Here is a 22147-nt window from a genome sequence, read left to right as displayed (position 1 = left end):
AAATATTTTTTGGTTCAAAAAATATTTAGGGACTTAATCGTTCAAAAATATGATTGTTCATTGGGGTTTTTTTCGGACTTTTGTCATTATTTTATCACTTTAACTAGTTGTACAAGTCATAAGAATGTATTCAACAGGTTTTAGAAAAGTCCAAGGAGTTATTTAACATGTTTTGGATTGTCCAATGACTTATTTGTTCCAAAAATTGCCCAATAAGTTATTTAACATGTTTTAAATTGTACAATGACTTATTTGTTCAAAAAAATTGTCCAATGAGTTATTTAATATGTTTTAGAATGTCCAAGGACTTATTTGTTTCAAAAAATTGTCCAAGGACTTAATCATTCCAAACACTAAAGTTCATTGGATTTTTTTAGACTTTCCCCTTTATTCAATTAGTTTACTGTATCAATTATTCATTTATTTATTATTTATTTATGTTAATATTTAAATGTCCATCTTTATTATAATTCAAAATCTTATAGTTAATTTTTGTAAGTCACACTTACAACCCTCATAATTTTAGTCTTTTACTGAAGGTTTTAAATGTTAAAAGTTTGAATTTGACTTTACATTTTGTCAAATGGATATAGATTGCCCGGTTTGTAGGGACTTAAGAAATTCATGTGATTCCGTATTACTTGAAAATCCAATAGATTGAGTGATTTCTTTTTGAAAATTGAAATAGTGATGAAGTATTATCAACAAAATGTAAGCATACAAAAATTCGATATTGTTATGATAGTGAAATTTCATGCATAATATAATGACTATAGATCATAATTCATTGTTAATCATTTATTCTCCATTATTTACGACTTCCTGGACTTAGAAACTTGAGAACCATAAGATAGGTTCGGAAAACACAAACAAATATCTAAAAACCATCAAACCTTATTGACCCTAAAAACGAACTGTTAAGGTACAAGTAAATACCTTGAAATATTTGAGAGACACATCAGTCACAACCTTCCAAATGGAATACTATTAACTAGAAACCCCAAGAATAGCGGGACCCTGAAAAGGAAAATCGAGAATATTCATTTCCATCTACTTCCCAAACTAATCCTACAGTAAACGAAACTCACTCGATTACAAGAAGGTAACTGATTTCAACAAAAAAAATATATATCATGTCATAAAAATGCTTCTTAATCCATGTGGCAAGAAACTCACAGAACATGACATGATTCTAAACATCATTTCCATCTTTGACATATCAGCAGTCATACTAATGAATGAGTATAAGCTCAATATAACATTTAGAACAAACTCATCAATCTACTACAAGTGGTTGAGAGATATAACAAGGTTCTTTCAACTAATAATGTTAGACATGTTGGAACAAATAAATTCTTGAGGTCAATAATGCAAACATTAGAGGTGGAAATAACTCCATAGGATAGTGAGTTAAAGACAATTTCACTCACTTGACATCTAGGCACCATGTGGATAAGACCGTGAAAACTGAAAAGGGTCGGGGTTATGGAAAGAGTGGGGAAGGATTTTCCAATCCTTGGAGCAAAGATGCAGTTATTGCCCATAAGATAATGGACAATTAAAGAAGAAATGTACTAATAATCGATCCTCTTAAAAAAGGGAACAAATTGAAAATGAACTACATCATATTTAAAATTGATGGAATATAGGTTTATTTGAAATTTATTTTAAATATTAAATTAATTTCACATATAAGATTGAATATATAATTGTTGTAGATGTAAAGAAATACATTAAAAACAAAATACAAAACTCTCAATATTCTATATTCCATGTATGAATGTATCGAAGAGAACTTGACTGCTTTTTTACACCTCCCACACGATCTTAAGAGATAGACTATTTAATTGGAAGTGTTGATTTCAAAACTTTAGTTCTTGACATCGAAAATGCTTCTTCAGCATAGCCTTTTAAGAAAACAAATTTATCATAAGCAATTCATCGAACACCTCGTGTCCATAATCAACTTTTAACAATTTGCTTTGATTTTTCTTCCAGAACTACCAACTACAATTCAGATGTGATGACATATACTCGTTGAATCAAATATGAGCAAAAATCAAAAATGAATTTGAATACAAACAGATTCAAACACATATTTGAATAAAATTTTCGAGAACAACTCGAAAACAGTTTCCGAAAACAGAGTATAAAACAATGACTTATGAAGATTTAAAAATGAGATGAAATTGGTAGGTTCGATCGATTTGATTATGAATAATCAATCTGCCGTTGATATCAATCGTTGGATCGCATATCTCATATTGAATCGATGATCTAAACAAAATATATAAAGCGGAAGCAATTTAGATCAAAAGAGTTTATAAATGGAAGAAAAATTAATCAATATGAAAAACAATATGAAGATAGAATCATAGTCATATGATTAATTGTGATCATTAATCTTTACAAAGATTGTAAATGATGAGGGTATTTGAAGATTGAGTGTTTGTAAAAAAACAACTCACATTCACAAATTATAAAATAGGAAGGGGACTCCTAGGGAAATACAAGAAATAGTGATTTTCCTACTTTACGCCCAAGTTTTCCTTTTCACACTTTTAATACTATTGGGACTAACAAAAGTAAAACTCAAGAATGTTGATAAGTGACTTACTTTAGTGTTCTTGCCACATTCAATGGAAATGGGTCCCCCCATCACCGAAAAATGTTGTTTTGGGTATTTCATTACCTTTGATTTTGGTTCTTTAGATGTAGAGGATTATCTATATTTTGATATTTTGGAGTACGAGTCTTGTGCATATTTTGAGTGAATTTGAATATTGGTTGGTCATTCTAAAACGAGTAATTGATTTGGAAATAACAAGCTTTGGAAATTATTCATTTTTACTATTTGTGATTTAAATAAATGAGTCGTATTTAAAGAAAAATTTCGATTTCACTGTTTTATATCGACATGTATATTAGGTCTTAAGGGGATCTGAAGGACGTTTGGAGCTTTGTAGAGGTTTTGGTAGGATGGCTTTAGAAGCATAACCCAATTTTGAAGATAATAGACTTGATGGTTTTAGTAACCCACAACCTACTCTAATTCTGTCAAGTATTGGATTTTTAGTTTAAAACTCACACATATTTTGTTCTCCTTCTTATATAAACTTTAAACATTTTGTTATTAAATAATAATCAAGAATACAGAAAAAGAGACGGATTTTCTATGATTTATGATTATTTCCAATGAGAAAAATAAATGCAATAGCTAAATGATGATGAGCGATATCCAAAAAAGAAAAGAGAGAGATGGGCTTTCTCTCGATTTTGGCATAGTGGGCCCCCACTTTTTATTTTGTAGCAGTTTGAAAGTTTTAAATTGTCTGCTATTTAACGAATTTGTACGATAATGGTCAGTGGTGACAACCGTCATAATGAGATGGAATAGATTAAATACAAAACCATAATAGTGTTTCTTAAAAGATGGGATAAAAGAAATGGAATTTTTTGCATTAAACTTACATTCCACAACAAGTTCTTAGTAAAACTTAAAGAATGAACCAAACACACATAATGGAATTTGGTCAATGGAATCGACCATTCCAGCTCCTCCAAATTCCAACGAATCAAACGCCACCCCACACTTTTCACCATGCTTTTTCACCCTAAACAGACTTTCCAGAAAACTGCTATCATATGCATGGATGCTCTTAGATTTGCAGACACCCAACCAAAAACAATATGATGCTTCAATATTAACCACAATTGGAACTTTATTGTGCAAGTCTCTCCAGAAAGGCATACATACATGAGAACCCAAAAGTTGTTTTCCTTATGGAAGCCAGGAAAGTGCAACAGAAGATAGCTGATGACAAATAAGTGGACTGCAGTCTATAGAGAGGTTAGGGAGCTCTGGGGAAAGAGAGAGTACTTGGCGAATCGATTCTAACGATGTGTTCATCCTCAGCACCAGATTCATCACTTGAGTAATCCATTTCACGAGTATCAATTGTGTCTGTGTTTCCGCGTGGGGCTGTAAGGGGTTCCCTTGCTGTTTCTCCCACCTTTGTCACTGTCGTAGACCCTTCTGATCTCACAGAAATCAGCTGCCGGCTAAATGTTGGTGGGACTATTGGATAAGACCTGCTATGAGATGGCTTCTTGGATGGCTTTGCTAGTTCATTTGGAGAAGTACGAGAACCACGTGCTTTGTTGGAAATCTGATTTTGTCAAATATACTCGCCCATAAAGAAATTATCGCAAAATGCAACAAAGTTTCAAAATTTTCTATTTTGTGCACCCATTTTGAAAAATAACACGTTGATCTTGTAACATTTGATGACGTTGATACCCATTTATGGAAGTATTATGTCGAAGTGGATGATAAACTTGACATTCACATCATCAAATGTTACAACCGGTCAAAATGGGCATAAAATAAGAAATTTCGAAACTTTGTTACCCTCATTGAAAAGAAAGATTATTTGTTACACTAAATGGGAACTATTCTTAGCATTTTGATATATATATATATATATATATATATATAGAGAGAGAGAGAGAGAGAGAGAGAGAGTCGGGTTCATACGAAAATGGTACCTATTTAAGAGAATAATTATACGCCAACCATTTCATTAAACAAAACTTTCTTAAAGGGCATATGTAATTTGTTGTATACAGATTATATATAGAAATTCATTTTATAAAGATTATATAATAAATTTAATTAACGTATTTATTCATGACTTTTTTTTTATAATTTTCGTGATTTAAGCATGATTAATTTTCGTGATTTAGTAGAAAAGGAATGTATGTTATCTACAACATTACTTGTGATATATGCAAATTATGAATTACGTTTTTAAGTACATTTATCTTATACATTTTTAATGTGTTTTTTGCTACTCTTCACATTTGATTTTGTTTTCATTATTTTTTCTTTTTCAATGTTAGTTTGAATTATTCGTTTGAAAATTTAAATCACATATGATTGGAAACATGTTTTGAAAAAATAATTAATTATGAATCACATGTGATTTTGACGAAAATTGTAATTTTTAAAATTCTTGTTTTAAATAAAAAATTGAATTTTTTAAATGAAAATTAAATACGCTTATTTTAAATGCATAAATTTGAAACATTTTTTAAATAAAAAAATTAAATCATATTAAAATCATAAATAAGGTAAAAGTAGAATTTTAAATAAATAACTAAATTAGTTTTATACCCTTTATTTAATTTATTTTTATAATTAATTATTTAATGAAATGATTGACACAAAATTATTCTCCTATTCTTCTAAATAGATATTATTCTTGTATGAATCTAACTCTCTCTCTCTCTCTCTCTCTCTCTATATATATATATATATATATATACATATAGAGGGAGGTTAAGGGGAAAATCACGAAAAAAATGAAAAACTGAGAAACACCCTTCTAAACAATATGCACATGTGCATATAAGTAACTGAAGTTGTTTTTTGGTTTTTATGCACATGTTTGCATACCGAACAAATTGGCCCCTAGATGAACAGTTACCAAGGTGTTACTCAATTTTTCATTTTTTTGCGGTTTTCCCTCAAACCTAACCCTATATATATATATATATATATATATATATATATATATATAACAAGATTATTTAAAACTTTTAGAAGGGAAACAATGAACATACCATGCTGCCATACATGCTTAGTTGCATTGCTCGGGCAGAAAAGTTGTTTATGTTGCCACTGGGATGTTCAAGATGTTGGAAAGACTTAATATGGCGTTGGGGCCAACTCATTAGACCAGCATGGTCTCCACTTGGGGATCTCACAGGGTTATCATCGCCATGTGATATTAATGAAGATGTCCTCCTCTGAAGGGTTCTACTGCCTTCAAATCCAGCAACATCAAACATAATCACCCTTGCCCTTGACTCAACTGTGTAGGAGGATGCATGATAAGAAAAGCTTGCGCCTTATCAACAACCCAAAACATTAACGAGATTAGCCTTCATGTTGTTTTAATAGTTAAAAAATAAGCATGTATTATAACAATACATGCCGAGGGAACTCAAAACAAAAACGTTATAGCTAATAAGTTAGAAATCTCATTTCTATTATTACGAGATAAAGAAGAATTCTTCCACAACTGTCAAACAAACAGAATCTTAAGTATGTATCATTTTGAATACTTCACTCACCAAAGTGTGTACAAGCAGTGTGTGAAGAAAACTAAATGGACTCGAAAGAAAAGAAGTTAATTGTTGCAAAGGCAGAAGAAACAGGATTTTCATCCAATACCCAAAAACCGATTCAATTTGGTTCAGTTCCGTTGGTTCCATGGTTCAGGGTTACACCCCTATAGGTGCCCGCCATGTTTTAATCATTTTCCTCCTCCATTTAACCTTTGTCATTATATTTATAGTGTTGAGATTATTTGCACTTGAATACAAAGAAAAGTTTAGAATCTTGTATACCTTATTTTGTCCAGTACGCCTATGTTCATGTATTATTAATTCAACCAAAAAATCTGTTGAGTTGTCTCAACAAAAGACACGAGTTGGAATTTTGGGACAATATTGAATGATTATTGACTGCATCAAACTCTTAGACATGTTAAAATCTCCAAGCAAGTTTTTTACAAGTTTTCAGATGCTCCCATACTACCAGAATCCCGTCTTTTTTATAGCGGAGGCACCCTCTGAGGTAATTATTATGTGATTATTTGATGTGATTACGTGAATATTTGACTAATTGTTATAATTAATCATCTGGATACATGCTTACATGAGATTAATGTGTAGTGTGTGTATGTTATCATGCATGCAATAGTAATAGAATATGCATGAAGTATTGTATGCATAAAAGGAAAGTATGCATGGGAATTCTGAAATTTGTGTGAATGCATGTGTTTATATGCTTTTTTTTTATTAACTTGGATATCCAACCCGCTATGCGAGCAGACTAATCCCAGGGCGACCACGTGCTTTGCAGATAGCCCGGAGTCACCGCATTTGAACCTCCGTGGCTACAAGGGAACTTTTATTCCTCCTAGGATTTGAAACTGGGACCTCCGGGTACTTTTGACCTTTGGAGCCAAGCTCAAACCAATCAGGCACCACCCTTGTGGTTTATATGCATATTTTATATACATGCATAAAGGTCTTTGCATGATTAACCACCTTCCCATTTATGGAAAGGTATATAAAGTGAGTGTTAGGGAGAAAGGAGGTTTCTTGCCTTTCTTAGAAAGCAATTGAGAGAGAGAGAATTTATGTGGGTTTTCTTTGCTAACTGAAGTAAGAATCAAGTTGATCCATATTTGCTAATTTCATCCTCAAAATCTGAATCTACAAAGGTGAGTGTTTATTCAAAAATAGCCTTTGCATATGATTACTGATTTATAGCCTTGAGATGTTAATGTATTGAAGATACTGCATCTATTCTTGATAATCTTCATTGACCGTATGGAACATTTCACCGGATTTGTATATTATGGAATTTGTGTCCGGACACAGTTTGTTCAGTGAGGGCAAGTACGATCATTGTGTTGAACGATGAGAAATTAAACCCGGACTCTTGTTGTCCGATAAGAGTATATCCGGTCGAGTTAAGAATCTTTCTGATGTCCGGAGAGAGTGCGCGTCCGGATATGATGATTTTTTAATAGTTAAGGATCGTCCGGGTATGAGTGTCCGGCTAAGTGTTGTCCGAACATGTGTTGTCCGGATAGACTTGTCCGGATGTGAGTTAACTTAATATGGTTATTGATGAACTTGAGTGTTGATAAATGGGATATTTCACAATTTCTGTTTAATCTGTTATATTGTGAAGAGGGGTATTTTATATCTTTTAAAGTAGAAAAGATATTAAATGTTTCTTCCGTACGCGGTGACATAAGTCTGTTCTGGTTTGAAACTATATTTTGGAAAATGTTCCTTCCAGACGTGGTGACGTAAGTCTGTTCTGGTTTGAAACTATATTTTGGGAAATGTTTCTTCCAAACATGGTGACGTAAGTCTGTTCGGGTTTGAAACTATATTTTGGGAAATGTTTCTTCCAGACATGGTGACGTAAGTCTGTTCTGGAATAAAACTTTGTTTTAAGAAGTAGTTCCCCCAGACGTGGTGACATTTGTCTGTTCTAGCTTGGAACTGGGTATGGGGTACTTCCAGACGTGGTGACGTAAGTCTGTTCTGGTAAGGAACCCTGTTTTAGAGAAGAAATAAGGGTGGAATATCAAAGAGAGGTGTACCTATGGATATAAGGTTGGCAATTGCAGGTGTGGGTATTATTATAACTCATGTTATTATCACTATCAGATACAATATATAGTGACCAGTTTGTAAAGTGAACAAAAATTCTAGAAACATTAATGCCCCTCATATTGTATTCCGGTAGCTCTTTGATAGAGTTGCTTTCAATATTTTTCTCGCATATTCTTCTTGTGTTGTGAGATGTCCTTGGTGTTGAGATAGATTTAGCATTTGGATAAAAGCTTGGCTAACAGCTATTATGATGTGGGAGTTGTATTTTTACAGAATATATCATAACATGTAAATGTAAAATCAACTTGAGTTGTACGTTCAGAGAAAACTAAGTATAAGATGAGCAATTTTCTCTCTATTAAATAACTCAACAGCCATAACACAACTCATAGGCCCTTATTGGAGCTCTGTTTCAGCATATCCCAATTTTGTAAAGAGTTGGTTTAGTAGTAACTGTGCAAGAGTTTAGTGATGTTTGTATTTGTATCTCCACCTCTCATTCTAACATGTACCGTTGTCCTTGTCTTGATAAATGCATCTTGACTAGCCTGTTTTTTCTCTCTTTCATTCTATCTTTATGGGGTATAAGTGGTTCTTTTGGAGTATCAATTTTGTTTCTTCTAATCCAGCATTTGCTGGTTGCAATCTTGTAAGAACTTTGTAATTTTGTTTCCCTTCTCTGAAGTTAGACAACTTGTCACTTTTCATAGATTTTCACTTCCATTTTATGAAGTCAATCATCGGGCGGTTTGCTTGCAGCGACTTCAGTTTTGTGATTTTCCTCGGTTAGTGCACATCTTATGTTACATTGTTTGGATCAGAGGAACTAAAATCTAATATCTTATACAAATTTCACGTGGGGACAATTGTTATGCTTGGCATTTTGTTACTAACTTAGGCCATGTTTGTTAGAAGCTTAATCGGACACGCAACTTATTCGGTCAGCTATGCATGACTGTTTGGTAGTGGCTTATTCAGTGAACTTCTAGAGGGGAGTTTTAGGCAGAAAGCCAAGCTTTTCTCCAAACCAGCCGCTTCAATTAAAAAACTGTCTATGAAAAAAAACCTCCCAAACAAAAACCATCCCAAACTATCTATGAAAAAACCCTCCCAAACCAAACAGCCCCTTACTGTTGGTGGCTTTATTTGTTTATGTTATTGTTGTGATGTGCATTTGGCATAACTGATCCACTTCTGTATTTCTCATGTGCCTACCCAGACTATATGACAGTTTATATCTACAGGTCGAATTGTTTGTGAATCTGCTTTTCATGACTGGGATGACAGAAAGCAATTAGAATTTGATTTGCTTTATCTCTGTTTAGAAACTGGCTTATCGTTTCATAATCAATGGCTCGTAAAGGAAACCAACAGAAGAATGGTTTGGACAGAAGCACAGCAAACGACAAAAAAGGAGGTATCCCAGGGTTGGCAACACCTAATAGAAAAGGAAAGGGGAGTGTAGGCAACATGAAGGATGTGGAAAGGAAAGAACTTTCAAGTGATACTCAACCAAGCATATCTGTGACTGAGTCCCTTCACAAACAAGATCATGTTAAAGATGAGAAGAAAAGAACAAGCAAATCYGGAAAACAAATTAAAGTAGAGATTCAAGGTACAACCAGGACATCTGCTGTAGAGCAAGCAGAACCACGTGACAGTACTTCTGAAGATTCCAGTGCTAACATGTCARCAAYTGGAAGTTCTTGTTTGGAAGAAGAGAAGTGGGCKTCAGCTAGTGGTAGTTCTGGATCAAAGAACCGAAAAACTAGTTCTGGCCACTCTTTAAATGGATTCGATCGGGATGGTCTACGTGAAAGTGTAGAGCTTCCAGAAGCCTTGGGTGTTAGGTATTTGAAGACKTTTGTGTTGYCTGTCTCACAGGTCTCAACTGAATGGTTGGAYAGACACAAGCCTTTGATTGATATTTTAGTAACCAAGATAATAATCTCTCGTGATTATGTTAGAATGAAAATCAAGCATGCTTACCCGATTATCTTGAGGTGGCTTACACATTTCAYCAACATATTGCTTATCCTTTCAATGGTTTGGTTGGATTGCACTCTTAGAGGTATAGATTCTGTTATACGCATGGGGACAACATCATTTTTCACAGTTATTTGGTGCAGCATCTTTTGGTGGTTGCAATGATTGGAATGCTCAAATTTGTCACTATTGGGGTAAGCCTACTTTATCCTTTTGCAGCTTCTTTATATGCAACTTATCTTCGTAAGTATTGATTTTTTAATATAGTTTGTTTGGAATCATCTAATATTTCAAATGTATACAAGACATTTGAAGTCTTTTACAGATTCTTTGCTTGTAAAGTGTCTTTGTATTTTGTTTTATGAGTTTGTTTCAATAATAGCTTATTTAGACCAAAAGCTAGATTTCTTACCATGTACTTTACTATTTCTTTTGGTGGTGGCTTCTCGTACAGTCACATGAGCAAATCTATGTAGTAACGACACCAGTATGATGGCACTGTGACTAGGCATGTCTTAAAAAATTCAGATCTCAAGACGACCAGGGCATGAACATTGAATATATTATACATACACACTCACACACGAGTTTCATTTATATGTTATTGTTATCACCATTATGCTCAAACTTTATTCTATCTTAATAGAAAATAATGAACACATACAATAGATATTGGTCACCTAACGGTGTAAGTATTAGAGTTATTAAATATGCATGAATTTTAGAAGGATTACTTAGAGCGACTAAATGCTAAGTTGCTATTAGAAAAGAATCATCAAATATGTCCTTCAAAAACTACCTATGTTGGTATGTACTAAGCCCATACTTTGTTGATAAATTTGGATTTTACCTTCTACTTATGCATTTAAACTTTTAAAGCCTTTGTTTCTATTTTAGAAAATTAACGATTTCAAGGATTGGGATATGTCAGTGCCATGTCATGATGTTTGAAATTACAAGGAGATAATAAGAACTCTTTATACATATCTGCCATGCTAGACACTTATCAGTACGTGCGAGACATGTAAGATAGCCATGTTAGACACAAACCACAGCTGTGTCCTACTCGTATATGGCCGTGCCAGACACTCCAATGTATAATGATGGTCCTTGTTACATTGGAGATACTTCTATTCAAAGATTGTTTTAAAAAAAGTTATAACTTCTCTAGCTTTTGGGTGAGGGAGGAAAAAATGTATTATTCTCTCAAATTTTCTCAGGTTTGCACATGTATTCTGGATCCTGTATTAATTGACTTTTATGGTTTTTGTAGGCTATAGTTGCTTTGGTGGCACTTTTTGTAGGGTTCACCATTGGTCTTCTGTTGCTTGCTGTTTCTGGAATTGTTTTTGTGGTTGTATCGAAGCTTTCGGACAACTTTAATCGTTCTCCTGTGAGGTGGTGAGCCTTTTGACACTTGATTGAATACAATAATTCTAAATCGGCATTTCTTTGTGACTTGATGATTTAGAGGTACTGCTCTTTTTAGAAATAATAACTTTGATGTTATTGAGAAGGGGAAAATGATTTATCACCAGAAGCTTTAATTGCCTAAGTTTTCTATCAAATTTGAACATGTGTGAGAATGATGCTGAGGGGCTCTAGTTGATCTTTTAGAAGGACCAGAAGACTTCTGATCATGTGAAAAGACTTTAAAATATTTGGGGAATTTTATGAACCAGAAGCTCTGTATCATACAGAAGCTCTGTATTATACAGAAGCTCTGTATCTAGAAAATAGTTCATTTCTTATTATCTGAAACTCTGTGTCTGAGCTCTGTATCATAGTTTTGTCTTTTGAAATTTTATTCTTTTCTTTAAAAATATTTATAAAATAGAGCAAAGAACCAGAGGAGCTTTGATTCTAGCTTATATTATCTTTTTAATTCAGAAGAAAGAGATGAATCTCCTTATAATGCTCCGATTAATATTTCCGGGAGTCTAGGCAGGGGAAGAACCTAGGGTAGAGGCCGAGGGAGGAGTCAGGCTCAAGGAAGAAGTCAAACAGAGGTTCATCCCGACCAAGGGGAATCCATTTCGGGAAATATCAATCAAGAGCATGGGCCTCAACCAGAATATATAACCAGGGATGTTCTGGCTGAAGAAATGGACAAATTAAGAGAAACTCTGGTATCTATAATGGGATTACCAGACAGAGTAGAAACTGAACGAGTTGGAATGAATCCTCCAGCTCCATCTTGTAATAAAGGGGGAGACATAAAAATGTTTCTAACATGTAAACCGCCAACATTTTCAGGAGAGAGAGATCCAGTGAAGGCAATGTGTCGGATAAAGGAAATTGAATTGGTGTTAACACCAGTAGATGTTCTGAGGAGGATAAGGTTAGATTTGTAGTTTCTATGTTAGAATCTAACGCCTTATATTGGTGGGATGTAGAATCAGCGGCTCAGCCAAATATTCTGCAAACTATGACTCGGGAGGAATTTGTGATCAGATTTAAAAAACAATTCTGTTCTAAGACTGCGGTGAGGCAAATGGAAGAAGATATCTTACAATTGGAGCAAGGTAACAGGTCTGTGCGTGATTATACCTAAAATTTTATTGAATATTCCAGATTTGCAAAACATTATGTTTCCTCTAAGTGTAGAAAGGTAGAAAGGTATATTTGGGGTTTGAAACCCTCCATAAGAGAATTTGTAATTGCTATGGGTCCTGCTACTTTTTCTTTGGTTGTGAATGCTGCCAAGGTAACTGAGAGAAACAAGAGCCGGCAGGGTGAAGAAAGGGTAGTGGATAAACGAAGGTGGGAGGGGTCTTCAACCAATTTCCAAAGACCCAAATTTACAAAAACAGATAACCGACCTTCTCAACAACCATCTGTTAGAGCATGTCGCGATGTCAATAGGTGCATCAGGGAAATTGTCAACCTGATCCGAAGAGATGTTATCGATGCGGCGAGTCAGGTCATCTGTCGAGGGATTGCACCATACCTAAAAGATGTTTTCAGTGCAATTTGCCTGATCATATTCGACCAAACTATCCCCAGTTGAGAATTCCTCGTTTAACCATACGAGGAAATATCCCAAGTGCTCGTGGGAGGCCTAGTGCACCGAGGGGAGGACAGAGTGGGGCGCGGGGCCGATAATTTCAGATGACGAAAAGTAAGGCCGAAACAACACCGGATGTGGTAACATATACTTTTCTTGTTAATTCTATATATGTTAAAGTGCTATTTGATTCTGGTGCGAACTTTTCTTTCGTATCAACATCATTTGCTAATTGTGCATATATGAATTTTGTGCCCCTTAGTGAAACATTAGTGGTTGATACCGCTAATAGTTGTGTATCTGTCACCTATGTGTTTAATGATTGCATAATTGAAATTGAGGGGTGTGGGCTGCCGATCCGATTATTCCCTATGCCGATGAAAGAATTCGACGTTGTGGTGGGAATGGATTGGTTAGCAGAAAACCGGGCTAATATTTTGTGTGACAAGAAAATGATCAGTATTGATCTGCTGGAGAAAGGACCAATTGTTATTTATGGTGATCGGCAAGATCACCATACCAATCTGTTATCAGTTCTGAAAGCCCGAAAATGTATTCAGATCACCATACCAATCTGTTATCAGTTCTGAAAGCCCGAAAATGNATACCAATCTGTTATCAGTTCTGAAAGCCCGAAAATGTATTCAGATCACCATACCAATCTGTTATCAGTTCTGAAAGCCCGAAAATGTATTCAGAAAAGATGCCAGGGTTATTTGGCTTATGTGATAGATTTAAAGAAAGAAAAAGGTAAGCAAGAGTCAATTCCAGTTGTCTGTGACTATCCAGAAGTCTTTCCGGAAGATTTGACTGGTTACCACCTGATAGATCTATTGAGTTCAAAATCGATATGATACCTAGAGCAGTACAAGTGGCAAGAGCACCATATCGGTTAGCGCCGTCAGATTTGAAAGAATTGATTACTCAATTGAAGGATCTTCTTGACAAAGGTTTTACCAGACCATGTACTTCACCTTGGGGTGCTCTGGTTCTGTTTGTCAAGAAGGACGGGTCAATGCGGGTGTGTATTGATTTTCGGTAATTGAACAAGCTAACAATTAAGAATAAGTATTCTCTACCAAGAATAGATGATTTATTTGATCAACTGGTGGGAGCCAATTACTTTTAAAAGATCGATTTGCGGTCGGGATACCATCAGTTAAAAGTCAAAGATGAAGATATTGCTAAAACTGCTTTTCGAACTCGGTATGGGCATCATGAGTTTTTGGTTATGCTTTTTGGTTTAACCAATGCTCCTGCAACTTTCATGGATCTGATGAACCGAGTATGTAATGAATACCTTGATAAATTCGTTATTGTGTTTATCGATGATATTCTTATATACTCGAAATCTGAAGAAAAACATGTTGAACACCTTCGTCTAATCCTCGAACTTTTAAAGAAAGAAAAGTTGTATGCAAAATTGTTCCAATGTGAGTTCTGGTTAAGAGAAGTTCAATTTCTGGGTCATGTCATATCTGAAGCAGGAGTAAAAGTTGATCCTGCTAAGATTGAAGAAGTAGAGAAATCGGATGCACCGAGAATTCCTTTTGAAGTCCGTAGTTTTTTGGGATTAACAGGTTATTACCGGAAATTTATTCAGGATTTCTCCAAAATTGCAGTACCATTGACAAAATTGACTCGGAAAAATATTAAGTTTCAGTGGGAAGAAGATCAACAAAAAGCTTTTCAATTGTTAAAAAAGAGCATCTCTACAGTGCTCCAGTTTTCTGTTTGCCAGAGGGATCAGAAGATTTCATGGTCTACAGTGATGCTTCGAAATTAGGTTTGGGTTGCGTATTGATGCAGAGAGGAAAAATTATTTCTTACGCGTCCAGACAATTGAAGGATCATGAAAAACAGTTCCAACGCATGATATGGAGCTTGTAGCCGTAGTTTTGCTCTGAAGATTTGGAGGCATTACTTGCTAGGATCTAAATGTCAAATCTTTACAGATCATAAAAGTCTCCAACATTTGTTCAACCAAAAAGAGTTAAACATGCGGCAATGGCGATGGATTGAACTGGTAAATGATTATGACTGCGACCTTGGTTTTAAAAAGCGCGATGCGATCCGATGCGTTAAGGGTCCCGGAAGACGATGCGTGATGCGTGATGCTGATGCGCTCGCATCACGCACGTGATGCGCCCAGTATTCAAAAAATATTTATAAATTAATTCTACATAYCAATTTCTACCTTAAAAATACTTACCTATCAAAATACTTCATTTATAACATAAAGTAGTTAAAAAAGTGGCATTAGAATCTTAAAAAGTTCGTGAACCAGAATAACAGAAGTACATAACACACAAACTACTACCATGAAGAACACAATTACACAAGTAAATGTCTAATAGTCCTAATCCCTAAACTAAATGACCAACCAAGTGACCAACTAATCGAGTTCGAGTATCGAGTAATCGAGTTCGAGTATCGATCTGCTGTCGACCTGGTAATCGAGTTCGAGTATCGACCTGGTAATCGAGTTCGAGAATCGAGACTCACGCTTTCTGCTTCTTTGCTGGTTCTACTTCTTCGCTGTCTTAAGTCTTAACGTTCTACTTCTTTGCGTCGGCTTCTATTAGGTCGATAACGTAACATAATAGGCTAAGTCTTAACGTTCTATTTCGATAACATAAGAAGYCCAACTAATAGGCCCAACTAAATACTGCAAAAAAGCCCAAAAAACGCAACATATACATGATGCGCTGATGCTCGACTGATGCACGCATCGAGTGATGCGTAGGTGATGCGATCGCATCATGGAATCGCATCGCATCAGGCCCTTTGATGCGCTTTCTTCATCGCATCGCATCGCATCACGCATCAGTTCGCATAATGCGCGCATTTTAAAACCCAGACTGCGACTTTCTCTACCATCCATGGAAAGCTAATGTGATAGCAGATGCCTTAAGCAGTAAAGAGAAAAGTGGTACGATCAGAGCTGTAGCTATGAAAATGAATCTTTTGCCAGATCTCCACAGTGAAATTGCAAAGTGTGACGAAGAAGCTGTCAAAGAAGATAATTTCAAGTTTGAATAATTGGGTAAATTGATTTCCACCATGGAAAAGAATGACAAAGAACTTTTGTGTTTTCAAGGTCGAATTTGGTTACCGCGCTTTGGGAAAATCCAAGAAATTATTTTGAATAAAAGCCACAAATCCCGATATTCTATTCATACTAGCACGAATAAAATGTATAAGGATTTAAAACCATATTATTGGTGGCCTGGACTGAAGAATGACATAGCAAGGTATGTGGAAAGATGTATGACGTGTTTGCAAGTGAAAGTCGAACATCAGAAACCTTATGGAGTCTGCAGTCTTTAGAGATTCCTGTATGAAAGTGGGATCATATCATGATGGATTTCATCATGAAATTACCTCGAACTCCAAAGGGATATGATGTCATATGGGTAATTGTGGATCGATTATCAAAATCCGCGCATTTTCTTCCGATAAAAGAGAATTACCCATTGGAAAGATTGGCGAAGATTTACATTAAAGAGATCGTAACCAGACATGGGGTACCGTTATCTATCATCTCAAATAGGGATAGTCAGTTTACATCAAAAATTTGGGAAAGTTTTCAAAAAGCTTTGGGTTCTCAGATTCGGCCAAGTACGGCGTATCATCCACAAACTGATGGGCAGAGGAACAATTCAAACTCTTGAAGATATGTTAAGGGCTTGTGTTATAGATTTCGGAGGATCGTGGGAAGATCATCTGTCGTTAATTGAATTTGCTTATAACAATAGCTATCACTCTAGCATCTAAGCGGCACCGTATGAAGTTTTGTATATGGTCGTAAGTGCATAACACCGTTCTGTTGGTGGGTGAAAGACGTTTAACAGGGCCATAAATTGTTCAAGTCACTTTTGAGAAAATTGAGCAGATTAGAGAAAAGATTAAAACAGCTCAAGACCGTCAGAAGAGCTATGCCGACAAACGCCGTAAGCCAATTGAATTCCTTGTGGGAGATAATATGATGCTGAAAATCTCTCTGTGGAAAGGGGTAGTCAGATTCGGTAAGATCCGAGTCTGGCAGTTAGAGCTACCTGAAGAGCTTAATTCCATCCATAACACTTTCCATGTGTCTAATCTACGGAAGTGTTTGGAAGATTCGAGTCTGGTAGTATCGTTACCAGAAGTAAGACTAGACGGCAAGCTGAACTTTGTGCAAACACCCGAAGCAATAACTGATCGAAAAACCAAAGTATTGCGGAATAAGGAAATCAATCTGGTAAAAGTTCAGTGGCATTTTCACAAAGGTTCTGAGGCAACCTGGGAGTTGGAATCTGAAATGAGAACCAAATATCTATGGTTATTTGATTAAATGAATTCCGGGACGGAATCTTTTGAGGGGTGAATAATGTGATAACTGGGTTCTGTATCACTTGAGGTAATTATTATGTGATTATTTGATATGTGATTACGTGAATATTTGATTAATTGTTATAATTAATCATCTGGATACATGCTTACATGAGATTAATGTGTAAGTGTGTGTATGTTATCATGCATGTAATAGTAATAGAATATGCATGAATTATTGTATGCATAAAAGGAAAGTATGCATGGGAATTCTGAGATTTGTGTGAATGCATGTGTTTATATGCATATTTTATATACATGCATAAAGGGGGTTGGGTTCACGTGAGACCAAGGATTTTTCGTGAGACCCGTAAGACCAATTTATGTTCATTGATCAACTTTATAAGCTAATGATCTAATGGTCTAAAATTGTACGGTGGCAATTTTGTGATTATTGAGAAGTCTCGTGGCAATTTTGTGATTATGAATGTTCAAATTGTAGATCTAATCCAAGGGTTGAGAATTGGTCTTATGGGTCTCACGAAAAACCCTTGGTCTCACATGATCTTAAGTCTGCATAAAGGTCTTTGCATGATTAACCGCCTTCGCATTTATGGAAAGGTATATAAAGTGGGTGTTAGGGAGAAAGGAGGTTTCTTGCCTTTCTTCAAAAGAAATTGAGAGAGAGAGAGAATTTATGTGGGTTTTCTTTGCTAACTGGAGTAAGAATTAAGTTGATCTGTATTCGCTAATTTCATCCTCAAAATCTGAATCTTCAAAGGTGAGTGTTTATTCAAAAACAGCCTTTGCATATGATTTGATTATTGGTTTATAGCCTTGAGATGTTAATGTATTGAAGATGATGTATCTATTCTTGATAATCTTCATTGACCGTATGGAACATTTAAATAGACACTTATTGTCCGGATTTGTATATTATGGAATTTGTGTCCGGACACAGTGTTGTCCGGTGAGGGTAAGTACGGTCACTGTGTTAAACGATGAGAAATTATACCCGGACTCTTGTTGTCCGATAAGTATATCCGGCCGAGTTAAGAATCTTGTGCTTATTCGATTAACTTATGCACAGACACTATGATGTCCGGAGAGAATGCGCGTCCAAATATGATGATGTTTTTAATAGTTAAGGATCGTCCAGGTATGAGTGTCCAGACATGTGTTGTCTGGATAGACTTGTCCAGACAAGTATTGTCCAGATGTGAGTTAACTTAATATGGTTATTGATGAACTTGAGTTTTATTAAATGGAATTTTTTACAATTTCGGTTTAATATGTTATATTGTGAAAAGGGATATTTTATATCTTTTAAAGTAGAAAAGATATTAAATGTTTCTTCCAGACGTGGTGACGTAAGTCTGTTCTGGTTTGAAACTATATTTTGGGAAATGTTTCTTCCAAACGTGGTGACGTAAGTCTGTTCTAGGTTGAAACTATATTTTGGGAAATGTTTCTTTCAGACGTGGTGACGTAAGTCTGTTCTGGTTTGAAACTATATTATGGGAAATGAAACTATATTATGGGAAATGTTACTTCCAGACGTGGTCACGTAAGTCTGTTCTGGAATAAAACTTTGTTTTAAGTAGTTTCCCCAGACGTGGTGACATTTGTTTGTTCTGGCTTGGAACTGGGTACGGAGTACTTCCAGACGTGGTGACGTAAGTCTATTTTGGTAAGGAACCCTGTTTTAAAGAAGAAATAAGGGTGGAATATCAAGGAGAGGTGTACCTATGGATATAAGGGTGGCAATTGCAGGTATGGGTATTACTATAATTCATATTATTATCACTATCAGATACAATAATTCTAAATCGACATTTCATTGTGACTTGATGATTTAGAGGTATTGCTCTTTATAGAAATAATAACTTTGATGTTACTGAGAAGGGAAAATGATTTATCGCCAGAAGCTTTAATTGCCTAAGGTTTCTATCAAATTTGAACATATGTGAGAATGATGCAGAGAGGCTCTCCTTGATCTTTTAGAAGGACCAGAGGACTTCTGATCATGTGAAAAGACTTAAAAATATTTTGGGAATTTTATGAACCAGAAGCTCTGTACGTATTATACAAAAACTCTGTATCTTGAAAATAGTTATTTCTTATTATTTGAAACTCTGTGTCTGAGCTCTGTATCATAGTTTTGTCTTTTAAAATTTTATTCTTTTCTTTAAAAATATTTATAAAATAGAGCAAAGAACTAGAAGAGCTCTGATTCTAGCTTATATTATCTTTTTAAAATTTAACGTAGGTTCTTTCAGTTGATCCAGAGGGTCTCTGGTTGGATATTGTTTCATTTGAATGTAGAGGCTCTGGTCAGTAGAGCCAGAGGCTCTAGTTATTAAGGGTAGAGGAACTCTGGTCCGTTGTGCCAGAGAAGCTCTGTCCCGTTGAGCTAGAAGAGTTTTATGGCAACTCTGTTAAGAGATCCAGAGTTCCAATATGTTGCATTTGTGCTATGTGTTGTAGCAATCTGTTGGCTGTATATGTTTTGATTATCAAACAAATTACATGTTTTTGCTTAAATGCATTTATCTCTATGTAAAAGATGTTTTATCAGGTTTTGGTGATCTTCACCCTGCATTTGCAAAGAAGGGATTTACTCACTAGACCTTTCGGTCGAACCCCCACTTTGTGTTTCAAAATGTGCATTGCAGGAATTGCGGGGTCGTGAGATAATAAGGGGAAGGGGGAAATATAATTATTTTCCTTATGTGTTATCTGTTTTGTGAAGATTAGTCTGATGCTTGTATATCTTGAAGATACATGTTGCTATACACGTGATAGTGCAGGGATATTCTTTTGGAATTTTTCATATGTAAATTTTGTACATATAAAATCCTTGTACTAGTGAAACCTATGTGGTGTAATCTATATTTCTTTTATATGAAATATATGTTATATGCAAAATATGGAGTTTGGGGTGTTACACACCCTCCGTCCAACAACCCCTTACACCGACTAACAACCCAACTATCCAACAGTTAGAGATCTATACAACAAGTGCTATAACCTTTCTGCCCCTGTCTCCTGTTTCTTATAACATATTTAAAGCACATCATTACCCGCCTGCCAAACTCGCACCTTGCCCTCAAGGTGAAATTGTGGAAACTGTTTATCACTCTTATCCTAGTCCCCCGTGTTACCCTTTGCTATTTGATCAACACTTCCAAATGCCCCACAATGTTTCGACATCACAACAATAATTCCGGTTCCAGTACCAGCTCTCCTTCTGCCATCAATTGTTGCGGAATAACAGGAGAGAACAAACACTGCCCAACAAGTATTATGCCACTACGTGATGGTATAAACACCACCATGACTTTCACCTGTGCTGTTTCCGTACATGTAGGCACTTTCCTCATTCTCTCACAATTTGCATACGTCACAGTTCATATCAGGCTTCCCGTGCAAAATTAAAAAGGTAAGTTCATGCTCACAGTTAATAATTTGGAAGTTTACTTGTAGAACTTCCTTTCAGAAGTCAATGCTCCTCAAAGATCTTGCATACAAACCTAGTGAGCACTATGGCTAATTCAAACCTAATTTTTAATAAGAAACTATGCTGTGCTAATGATGTGTCACATATTATTCAAATATCATAAACAAGCATATTAAATTAATGCCTCAAAAGTAAATGTTCTCAGATGCAAAGGTACTTTTAATTACCTGCTATTTCTGGCACCCGGAAACTGCGGTCACCATATGAAGGGAATAATGCCGCTGGTGCAGTAATAAGTTCTAAAGCACCCTGGGTTTTGATGAATCCTTCTAATAACAAACCAATCATATTCTGGGGTAGTTCAAAACTTTCTCCAGATATATATGTGTTCATAGTTGATCTTTCTGCCACAAGAGTCCTTAGGTCATGCATGGTCATTTTTTCGAATATTTGAGGAAGCAACAGTTTTGAGAGTATGATCGAGCTTTCCTATAATGACAATGTTGAAATAGCATCATTCTTTCATATGAATACAATAAAACCAATGATGACCATGATAAAGAGGTCAACAAGGAAAATATTATAAAAATGTTGTACACTACATCTAAGATCCCAGATATCTATAGAGCTGCAGACACATGATAATAAATATACACATAACACAGAAGCGATTATTTAACAGTGAGTTTATTATTTATACTATTGTTACATACAAATGTCTCTATCATGCCACTGACATTCAAAATTAACGTAAGCAGATTGAACTGGAACAGGAGACATTGCATTATATTTAGCTCACACGTTAAGAAACAAAAGATGAAAGAATAGTTAGCTGCACATATACTCAAAAGTTGCATTTTTCACCTTACCTGCCACAAAAAATCTTCGACAGCATGATCAGTTCCAAGCACCGAAAGTATCTTTTCGGCTTCAATGAAGAAACCGAGTACCACAGAATCAGTAATAATGTCACATATGTAAGGCTTTCCAATCAGCACCTCGTATAAGCCCAAAGTACTTCCATGTGCAAATGTTGGATGCAAGGAATGCTTGTTTCTTATCCTCTTACTTGCCCACTGATGGAAAAACAAATAATTGGTTAACTGATCACCATGATGTATACTGCAATTCTATCAATCATCACAAGTGACAAATGCTTCCACACAAATTCTTAA

General features: G+C 35.3%; 2 protein-coding genes across 2 annotated transcripts in view; one reads left to right on the top strand and one right to left on the bottom strand.

The window, feature by feature from the left end:
- Positions 1 to 3438: 3438 nt before the first annotated feature.
- Positions 3439 to 22147, bottom strand: part of LOC112522877 (sodium/hydrogen exchanger 8) — a 49543-nt gene continuing 30834 nt past the window's right edge. Inside the window, exons 20-23 of the mRNA XM_025132197.1 lie at positions 21842 to 22048; positions 21200 to 21461; positions 5626 to 5912; positions 3439 to 4169 (exon numbers count right to left, since the gene is read on the bottom strand). Of these exons, the coding sequence (XP_024987965.1) occupies positions 3852 to 4169; positions 5626 to 5912; positions 21200 to 21461; positions 21842 to 22048 (1074 nt within the window). The 3' untranslated portion in view covers positions 3439 to 3851. The remainder of the gene's footprint in view (positions 4170 to 5625; positions 5913 to 21199; positions 21462 to 21841; positions 22049 to 22147) is intronic.
- On the top strand, positions 9297 to 10704 carry LOC112522876. Its single transcript, XM_025132195.1, has one exon. It carries the CDS (start codon positions 9556 to 9558, stop codon positions 10354 to 10356), a length of 801 nt encoding a protein of 266 aa, XP_024987963.1. The 5' UTR covers positions 9297 to 9555; the 3' UTR covers positions 10357 to 10704.

The sequence above is a fragment of the Cynara cardunculus genome, assembly GCF_001531365.2.
Source record: "Cynara cardunculus var. scolymus isolate 2C chromosome LG 12, CcrdV1, whole genome shotgun sequence".
Taxonomy (NCBI): Eukaryota; Viridiplantae; Streptophyta; class Magnoliopsida; order Asterales; family Asteraceae; genus Cynara; species Cynara cardunculus.
This window is presented reverse-complemented; position numbering and strand designations above follow the sequence as displayed.